The following is a 9,962-nucleotide window of genomic DNA, read 5'->3' on the forward strand; positions in this document are numbered from 1 at the left end:
GGGCAATATAGACCAAACCACAACTGGACCAATTGTGATATTGGTAAATTTGGGCCATATAGACCAAACCACAACTGGACCAATTGTGATATTGATAAATTTGGGCCATATAGACCAAACCACAACTGGACCAGTTGTAGCATTGACAGATTTGGGCCACATAGACCAAACCACAACTGAGCCAGTTGTGGCATGGCATATCAAAAACACTGTCATCATTGCCAGACCTGGCAATGGCCAGTGTACCCAAAGGCCCCAAGTCATGGACATGCTGCTACCAGGATCCACCCAAGACCCCAACATGTTGCCAACTTGACTAAAAAGGTTTTATCAACCTATCTCACCGTATTCCCAGTACATGTGTATCAGCTTCACTGTGACCATGAAAGGACCATCCATGTTCTGGTAATAACTTCTACATCATAGTGGGATTGTCATCCTTTGTAATGAAGTCTTTATATCAAAGTTGATTGATGAATCTAGATTTATTTTCAAAACACACCTGTTCTACCAGTCCAGTCATATCTTGTGCGAATCAATATTAGTCACATCCCTAGAAATAAGGCATCAAAAGTTAATGAATTTAGAAAAGCATACTCATTTTTGTTCAGTCATGCTGTACAGATTTACAGAAATCTGGAGAAAGTCTAAATTAAAAAATGCATAAAGGGAGGACCACTCAAGTCCTCGTGCAGCACGATTAGTTTTCATTTGACTAAATAAAAACCATTTCTCGTTGTGTCTCAGCTGATTTCTCCTGATGAGAAACGCACACTCTTTGTCTGCCCTTTCAGGTGTTGTTCAACGAGCAGCAGTCGCAGTACGTGAAACTGGACGTGGTGACCAATGGCCCTCGGCCCCAGACGCTGCAGTGCATGGAGGGCTACGGGACCACCCCCTCGGCGGGGCCGCACTCGTTCCACTTTGTGAAACCGTGCCAGGTGTCCGGCCTCCTGCGGCTGGAGAAAAACACAGAGCTGAAAGCCGTTACGGGCTCGTCCTTCAGTCTCCATCCTGTAGCCAATCACGTCTTCAGCATCTTCAAAGTCAACTGAAGCGCTGCTCATCTGATCTTCTTTGGAACGTATTCATAAACTTATCAGAAGTACATCAGAAGAGGTTTTTTTCTTGACCTACGTGGCAAAACTGTCATAAGGAATCACAAAATGCTGCAGCTTTTTTCCCCCCTAACATTCCCCACATATGTTCATTTGAAAAACAAACCTGATATTTGTGGGAGTTGTTGTGGAGTTTGTCTCTGGACTGCCGGGCCGCTTCGGAATGTAGTTTTGGATTTAAACCAAGACCCACAGTGCCTTGATGAATTTCTGCCGAGAGAACAGATGTGATGGGAGCTGCCATGTAGATTAAAGAGCTTCACAGAAAAAGACATTTCCTTGGATTTTAGCCTTTGTATAATGTGCCTACACTCTTTTTATATATATATATAAAACTGACAGTTAAAGCTGTGCACCTTCCACTTCCACAGCTGAGAGCGTCTATACAAATATACTCCAGTCGATTAGCCTATATAAACAATGCTGTGTCTTTGTATGAAATTTACCAAATCAACAACTTTGTACTGATTTTATAACTTTAACAATGCAATTTGTGTACATGAATTTACTTCAAACTCTCTTTTATTATATACAYTTTTGTATATAAGTTGAACATTTTGCTGAATGTGCATCTAGTCATGAGCTGGCAGAGAGAGGGGAGCATTTTAAGTAACTTGGATGTGAATTTATTCCCTTTTTCTACGGTCAAATGATTGTATAGTTTMAATGATGAGGTGCAAGGTATTGTAAGCAAAATATAAAACTTTAAATTTACCATTGTTTGCTTTAAAAAGATTTATTTTTGGTTTTATTACGGCTAACCTAACATCTAATACCTACTATTGTACAAGACTTGTACAAAACTTGACATCATCATCAATTTTACGCAGTATTTCAGTAAATGGTGTTAAAACATCCCAGAGTGGACCCACGTCTTCAAAGTTTTACATGTTGCTACTGTTGGTGCTTTTTATGCTAAATGATCGCAGAACAGACCATTTTTTTGTAGTTACAAATGCGCAAAGTGGACGGGTCACAGGTCAATGGAAATGTCATTGAAAATAAACAAATTCATTTGGTTAATTTATGATATTGTACAGACATGATGTAATCGCTCTAAACTGATTTGTGTTAGACCTTGCTTTAAGATCAYAGATGAGATTTTCCATAAATATCTGTTTTTTGGGCTTAGTTTGGTAGCGTTTTATAGTGTTTTTGTTGCCACGGTTGAGAGTATTAATTGTTTTGTAGATACTAAGTACATGGACAGAAGCCCCATCTGCTTGGTCATTTAGTAAAGTAGGGAGTGGATACACATAGGAGCTAAAATAATCAAATATTTTGAATATCTCAGGGCTTGTTCAGTTCATCTACGTGGGTAAGAGCAGATAAGAATAAAATTCAAAATAAACAGAAAGACTAAACAACAATTAAAATAGTAATTGTATTTTATTGGTAAATGCATAAAATTCTGAAAATCATGTTAAAAAAATAAAGTTGTCACAAGCTACGAAATTATATTTTTACAAATTTAAATTTTAAATCGCACTTTCTATTATTGACCCCTTGCTGGTAAAAAGTCATACCGTGCATCAACGCCAACATTTCATCTCATCCAGGGTTTTCTCTGCCGTGATTCACAAAAAAAATCAGATAAAAAAACATCAGACAAACAGGAAAAAAACAGTCACATCCATCAAATTTAATAGCAACGTGGGTTAGTTCATACTGAATAACCTCTGACCCCTACCCACAATGCCATGCTCGCAAAAAAACTATGAAATGGTCTGTTCTGTGCAAATAAGCATGTAAAGTGAAACKGACAGCCGTGTAAAGTTTCTGAAAGGCGTGAAATGCAATCAAGTGTTTGAGATGAGATTTGTTTTAAGTTGGCACTAATCTACTTTGGTCCAAGCTTTGTTTTGACTAGCCGCTGACTCATCACTCCTGTCAGAATTAATTTGTTTTTGAACAAACCGAGGTTCACAGACAGATATTGGGTAAGATTTAATTGTTGATAAATTTTACACAGAAATCCACTTCAATATGGTTCATTGTAAACTGACTTGATTTTTTTATTTAAGCTTTTCAACCTCACTTCAAAATATCTGAACTCTCATGTTCCCTGTTACGCCATTTTAAGGCTGTAGATGTTGTTGGTTCTCTTCCTTTTTGGTAGAGATGGGCCGTTTATGAGTGATCYGAATCTTTTGAATGGCTCTTTGAAATGAACAGAGCTTTAAGATCCAGCTCCCTTCAAAGAGAAATAAATCCCATCTCTACTTTCTGAGTGTCTGGTAACTCAAAATAAGCATTTTCTGAATTGCTGTGGTTCTTTTACTTCCATAAAGACCATCTTTTTTAAATTGGCCAATTTTTGGAGGCGTACCATGAGTCAGGGTTTGGTGCCTGCAGCGGATGAGTTTATAAAAAAAAAAAACTTTGACAAGCTACACAATAGTTATTCTTGTTAGAGTCTTATTACAGTTTTTATTCTGTTTCTACTGTGTCATTTACATATAAATTGTGTATTTTCACTGCACTCCTAGGCTGCAACATATTTTATCGCAGTGCTAATTTACATTTTTGCATGCCAGCTCACTACACAGTTTATTTAACTGTCACTGTAGGCACACGTCAGGCAGAGTAGAGTGGCTGCATATTGGGTTCTAGCTCCTTTAAACTTAATTCACATACCCGATATAAAAAGTTAGTCTTYATGGTTTGTGATAAGAATGATCAGTAAAAAAAATAGTTTTGTTTATGAAGGCTTTAACAGAGGACAGAGAAAGAAATGCTGTGAAACTGAATGGTTCATGTTGTAAATAAGTTTCCATGAGATAACTAGTTTGCTTCCATGTCACCTCTTTACTTTGACTATTTTTGTTTTTGTAAATAAAACCTTTTTTTGTGAATCCTCTGCTGTGGTTTTCTGTAATATTCCCTGCTACAGAACGGTGTGTATTTTTAGCAGTGGGGATTCAGCGCTCCCACTCATGTTTAAAGGAAAGATTTTGTGGCCGAACCACATTGGTTTCTCCTCCGCACTTTATTGCAGCAGTCTTTGTGCTCCTAATTGGACTCAAGTATTCATGTTTTTAAAAAAGGAGGCATTTTTTTAAATGGAGACAATATATCCTGCAAGATTAACTCCTCAATTTTCTTTCCTTTTAGTAATCCTCCCCCATTCCTCCATATATCCATGTTCACGTCATATGTCTGCATTCATCACAAGCACGCACACACAAATTTACACACAGACACACATCCCTACCCTGATTTTTTTCTTTTTCTTTGAAGATGTCAAGGCTTATTAGTCTACCACTTCAATGTTGTCTTTGAAAAAACCATGCCTGAAATCACTCAGCATGAATTTCTTTAATGTTGTTTGGAAATTTGGGCAATATTTTGTCAATTTTAATGGAAAAATCTTAGAGGAAATGATGATGAAGGTAAAAAAACAACAACCCTCAAACAATAAATTTTACAAGGGACAACAAAGAGAGTCTCTGGTTTGAATCTTTGTTGAGGCCTTTCAGTGTTTCTCTGGATTAGGGCTGCCACGATTAGTCGATTAGTCGACGACTAATCGATTATTAAAATAATCGATGACTAATTTGATAATCGATTAATCGTTTTTTTCTTTACTTTGTTTTTCTCTCCAAACTGCTTTGACGCCTTCCACTGCCACATCTGCCTTTCTGTCCTTGACACACAGTCACAGTAGTGGTAACTGGGGTAGGCCGTGGACGTCACAAGACATTATACAGACAGACTGGTATCATGGCTACCTGACAACGGAGCTCAAAGTGTGGGATTGTTTTAAGAAAATGACAGAGAAACCTGTGTAATATCTGCTAGGCAGAACTTCCACAGCAATTGTTTTTAGTTAGCATATAGCTAAAATCTAACCATGGTTATGATAGCAGCTGCATTCTGGCGCGATAAGCTGTTTGTTTTATATTCAATTAACGTATGATCTGATTAGTCGACTAATAGAAAAAATAATCAGTGATTAATTGATTATAAAAATAATAGTTTGTGGCAGCCCTACTCTGGATGCTCCGGTTTTTTCAGCCTGAAACATCATACAAGGTCATCCTGATGTTGCCCGGTTCAATGCCTGCACTGTAATTCAGTATTTTTCATTTGTCTTAAAACATTTGTTTTAACAGAGGGGGCTAAGTATCTTCCATGATTTTCATTATTAACCAGAGAGAGCATATGTACAGGGAAACATAGGTACTGTAAAACATTATCGGGAAACATAAGTACTGGAGAAAATATGTACCGAGCAACAAAAGTACTGAGAAACATAGCTACCAGGGAACAAATGCACTGGGAAACATTGGTATTGGGGAACATAATATAAGAAAGTTCACTTTGAAAACCCAAATTAAACGCATAAGGCTGCTCCAGCTCACAGTTAAGAACATTTACTTTGCACACGTGAAGTAACACATACCACGTGGGACCACAGTATTCTGACTTCAGGACAAGATCAAATTGAACTCAGGATCTTGCATCCACTTCAAACTCAAGTCATGCCCATGTGTCAACATGCCCTTATCTATAGCTTGACTTGAGTCTCATGTTCCTCACCAGCTGTAATACAAATCCTGTGTGTGTGTGTGTGTGTGTGTTCTCCAATGTGAGACACGAGTAACTAAATGCATACTAAAAACTACAACTTAACCAGTAGTGACTCACAATGCTTGATCTCAGCAGTACACTGATTACACATTGATATTAAAACATTTCAACATGAGTTTCAAAAGCATTTCAGTATAAAAGTTTCTAAATCTCTCAGTATAAAAGTATAAAGTAGATGTGTGGTGCCATTAAATCTGTAAAAGTATATTTCATTTAGTACCATGTCACATAAGTACTGGGGAACATATGTACCAGATAACATACGTGTCAGAAAACATGTATCAGGAAACATACAGAGGAACGCAGCTACCTGGGAACATACTGTAAGAACTGACAAATGTAGCTACATGGGACTGATGCAGGACTGTTAAGTAAATAAGTACAAATACTTTGTTATTTTACTTAAGCAGAAATTTTGGGTATCTGTACTTTACTTGAGTAATTATTTTTCAGCGTACTTTTTACTTCTACTCCTTACATTTTCACACAATTATCTGTACTTTCTACTTCTTACATTTTTAAAAAAGGCAAGCAGAAAGTCGTTACTCCTATTTCGTTTTGGCTCGTTATTGTTAAAAAATATTTTTCTGATAAATTGTAGCTCCTGGAAAGAGTAAATTTAATTGTAGTTGGATGAGAAGTGTGTATATATACCATTCTGACACCAAATTGTACACAATCCATCACAGCTGAATGCCTTTAGAAAAAAATATTTTTTCGGAAAGTTGACCTCCCAGTAAATGTTATTTTGGAAAACCTTACAGCTCATTTTTACTCTGTACTTTTACTTTTAATACTTAAGTACATTTTATGTCAGAAATTTACTTTTGATACTTAAGTACAAAAAATCTGATACTTTAAGACTTTTACACAGTAATACTCTTAGAGGAGACTTTAACTTGTACCAAAGTAATTTCATGATAAGATACTTGTACTTTTACTCATCACTTTGAGGTACTTTCTATAACACTGGACTGATGTACCTGGAAACATACGTACTGGGGAACGTAAGTACCGGAACACATATGTACCGGGCAACTTGGGTACAGGGAAACATAGCTGGCAGGGAAGGTATGTACCAAGGAACATATCTACCATGAAACATAAGTGCGGGTAACGTAGCTACCAGGTATGTACCGGGAAACATATGTACAGGAGAGCATATGTACTATGAAACACATGTACTGGGGAACATACCAGGAAACATAGGTACCAGGGAACATAGATAAAAGGGATAATGGGTACTGGGGAACACAGGTATGGACCCATCAACAGACGACAACACAGTATTTCAGTTTTGAAGAAATTATAAAAACACAATGTAACATGTATGTATCTGTGTTTGAATTCCACACAGTGTGAGAAATGATCACACAGACCACAACTTTCATCATTTTATTCCATTTTATTACAAACAAAAATAAAAATAAAAAGAGAGAGAAAGGAGATATGTCATCATTTACATGTTTTCACTGCCACTCGTTTGATCGGCACCACTACACGGTGACATGAGATAACCCAGAAATCAACAGAATAAAAATACTGAAAAAGAAGACAAACTAAAAGCCGGAACAAATAAGTCTCTGCTTGTTTTGATTTTGTTAAAATCTCAGACGTTCTAGGAACGTCAGAGTGAATGTGGTTTTATTAACACCTACATATCCTCTTTTTTAACCTAAAAAAGCCAATAATAACTAGAATTTACAGGTTGACATCATTTTCTTAACTCATTTTAATGACTTTACATTTGTTCAAATATGATTATTAAGGCGCTTTCAAACAATGAAATGTATGCAAGTTCCATCTTTGATTTTTCACATAATACTATTTTTATTGGAGCTAAAATCAGCTTATAGAAGCATTTAATGACTAATGACTGATTTTTATATGCATATTAGCCCCAAATCTTTAAAATAAGCAAGTAAAAGTTGTACGTTTGTATGTCAGAAGTTAACTAAACTTCTTTGTTTGCAGTATTTTTTTTTGCATTAAACATGATAAAAGGGTGCATTATGTGTCACACACTGTGTTGATTTTCTTGTCTTTTGTTACAAAAATGTCTCTTTTGGTAGAAGCTCTTTCTCGAACAGCAACGGCGAGAACAACAGCAACATCGACAACAACAATACTCATAAACTGGGAGAGTAAAAATACAAGCCAACACAAATGAAGTGTTTCAATATGCAAAGCATATCACAGGATTTTATAGAAAGAAAATATGAACTTAAAAAAAAAATCAAAATATTGATCGTGGATGAAGACAAAGAGGAGTGTTGAGGGTGGCTGATAGGCTTTAATAACACTGATTTGCTTATGAAAGGTTATAAACATTCATAGGGAGGGGGATTTTTTTTTWAAAAAAAAACCCCTCCTCTTCAAAATACCTCCAAAAAGCTCTGTACATAAACTAGAATTAGGGAAATGGAATGGGACGTTGTGAAATACTTAATAGTGGAACAAGTCCTGGATATATTTTTCACGTCATACCTTTCCGCAAGTGTTTTTATCAAAACTGTACCATTAAAAATAAAAAATAATAATAAACATAATATAGAAATAAAACTAAGCATGTAGCTGTGCTTGGAGCTGCTTAAACTGAAATAAAATAAAATAAAATATCGGGAGATTCAGCCTCTTTCTGAGAATTAGAAACAGTATTAAAACCAGTGTAGGCACAGCTTGATACCATTTTTTTTTACACGAGACAGCATTTTTCATGATTAGAGCATGCTTCAGGGTTATGGAGTGCAATGGATGAGTATAGCTTCACATGCAGCTTTCTGTTGAAGGTTGGACAAAAAAGAAGGTAAGGTGGTCGGTCTATTGTACGATCTAAAGGGTTATAGGGTTAGGTGTGTGTTCGTGTGCGTGTGAGGTTAGAAGGGTCCCTAGAGGAGCAGGAGGCCTTGTGTGAGGAGGCCGTTTATGAGGAGTATAATGGTTTGAGGCAGACGAAAAGATGGTCACAAGTTAGGAGACAAGCTGGACTGTGTGTGGCGTTGGCGTGTCTACGGACGTGTGCGCGAAGGTTTGTGTCTTTTTGAGGAGTACCAGTCGGCAGGAGAAAGAGAGAGAGCGTGAGAAAAATAACCTTTTAGACTCCTGTGTCAGACRAAGCAACTACAATCACTAGAGTCTGAGTTTGTTCACCTTCAGCTGGTCGTTTCGTAGGTTTGGATTTTTCGTTGCCAGTAAAACGCCAAAACTCTTGGGTTTCGTGTGTGTGTGAGTGTGTGTTTGTGTTGCCTAGTCGTCGATGCAGATGATCTCTCCGCTGCGCTGCTCCCGCCGGTTGACCAGCAGCTCYGCTTCCCGCTCCTTCTTCACAGACATGGGAGGCCCGTTCAGCACTGYGGGGAGGGAGGGGGCAAAAAGAAACACGGCTTCAGTTCAGGCAGTTCAACGCGTCTCTGCTTTCTGTCCGTCCTGAGGCCGAGGCCGAGGGATTATTTTTACAACTAATAAATCTCACCACAAACACCCAATGTAAACCCTTTTATATATGTTCACAGCTCATCAAAGCAGATAAAGAGCCACTGTTTCTCGAGCTGCTCCAAGTGTAAAATGGGTCCATAAATCATAAATGTGACCAGTGTGTGTTAGTCTTTTAAAGAAAAAAAAACCGTTGTAAATATTTATCACAGAGGAGTTAAGAGTTCAGGTTACCCCTCTGCATACGGACTATCTGAAGTTACTCACACTAAAAAGTAAAGGTCTAGGATTTCTTGAGGTAATGCACATCGCCCACATTTAATTAGWGATGGAAAAGAGAGTYTGTGGGTCTGGAGCCATTACATTTTGAATAAATAGTTATGGYTCAAGTTGGTAAAAGAAGACGTGGATAAAGATAATGGATGGATAGTTATATTGTATGATGTTATGTGGTGACTTTAGGCTGTAAGTACAGCATACTGCAGTGGTTAGCACCAGGAAAGTTCTGGGTTTGATTCCCGGTTCGGACTGGGGTCTTTCTGTRTGGAGTTTGCATGTTCTCCTCGTGCTTGYATGGAAAAGAGATGTGATTTCAATGGGATTTTCCTRGCTAWATAAATGTTAATATGGCCTGATGTACAGAGGTTAGACAATGAAACTGAAACAGCTGGTTTTAGACCATAACATCCCTTTCAGACAGCTTCCTCTTGCGTCCACAGTTAATCCAGTTGGATGTGGTTGGTCCTTCTTGGTGGAATGCTGACATTACCCTGGATACTGTGGCTCTTGATGCATCACAAAGACTTGCTGTCTTGGTCA

The 9,962-nt window shown here is 37.5% G+C and overlaps 1 protein-coding gene and 1 pseudogene across 1 annotated transcript; one reads left to right on the forward strand and one right to left on the reverse strand.

Annotated features, from left to right (window-relative positions):
• Positions 1–794: 794 nt before the first annotated feature.
• Positions 795–1,973, forward strand: LOC106535953 (tumor necrosis factor ligand superfamily member 12; the record flags this gene model as incomplete). Its single annotated transcript, XM_014033107.1, is given in 1 exon segment — positions 795–1,973. A coding segment is annotated over 1 exon segment (261 nt), but the record flags the coding sequence as incomplete, so codon positions are not given.
• A 5,120-nt stretch (positions 1,974–7,093) lies between these two features.
• On the reverse strand, positions 7,094–9,061 carry LOC106535954 (chromodomain-helicase-DNA-binding protein 3 pseudogene; annotated as a pseudogene).
• Between the last annotated feature and the right edge of the window lie 901 nt (positions 9,062–9,962).

Source organism: Austrofundulus limnaeus, unplaced genomic scaffold, assembly GCF_001266775.1.
Source record: "Austrofundulus limnaeus strain Quisiro unplaced genomic scaffold, Austrofundulus_limnaeus-1.0 Scaffold1626, whole genome shotgun sequence".
In the NCBI taxonomy this organism is placed as follows: domain Eukaryota; kingdom Metazoa; phylum Chordata; class Actinopteri; order Cyprinodontiformes; family Rivulidae; genus Austrofundulus; species Austrofundulus limnaeus.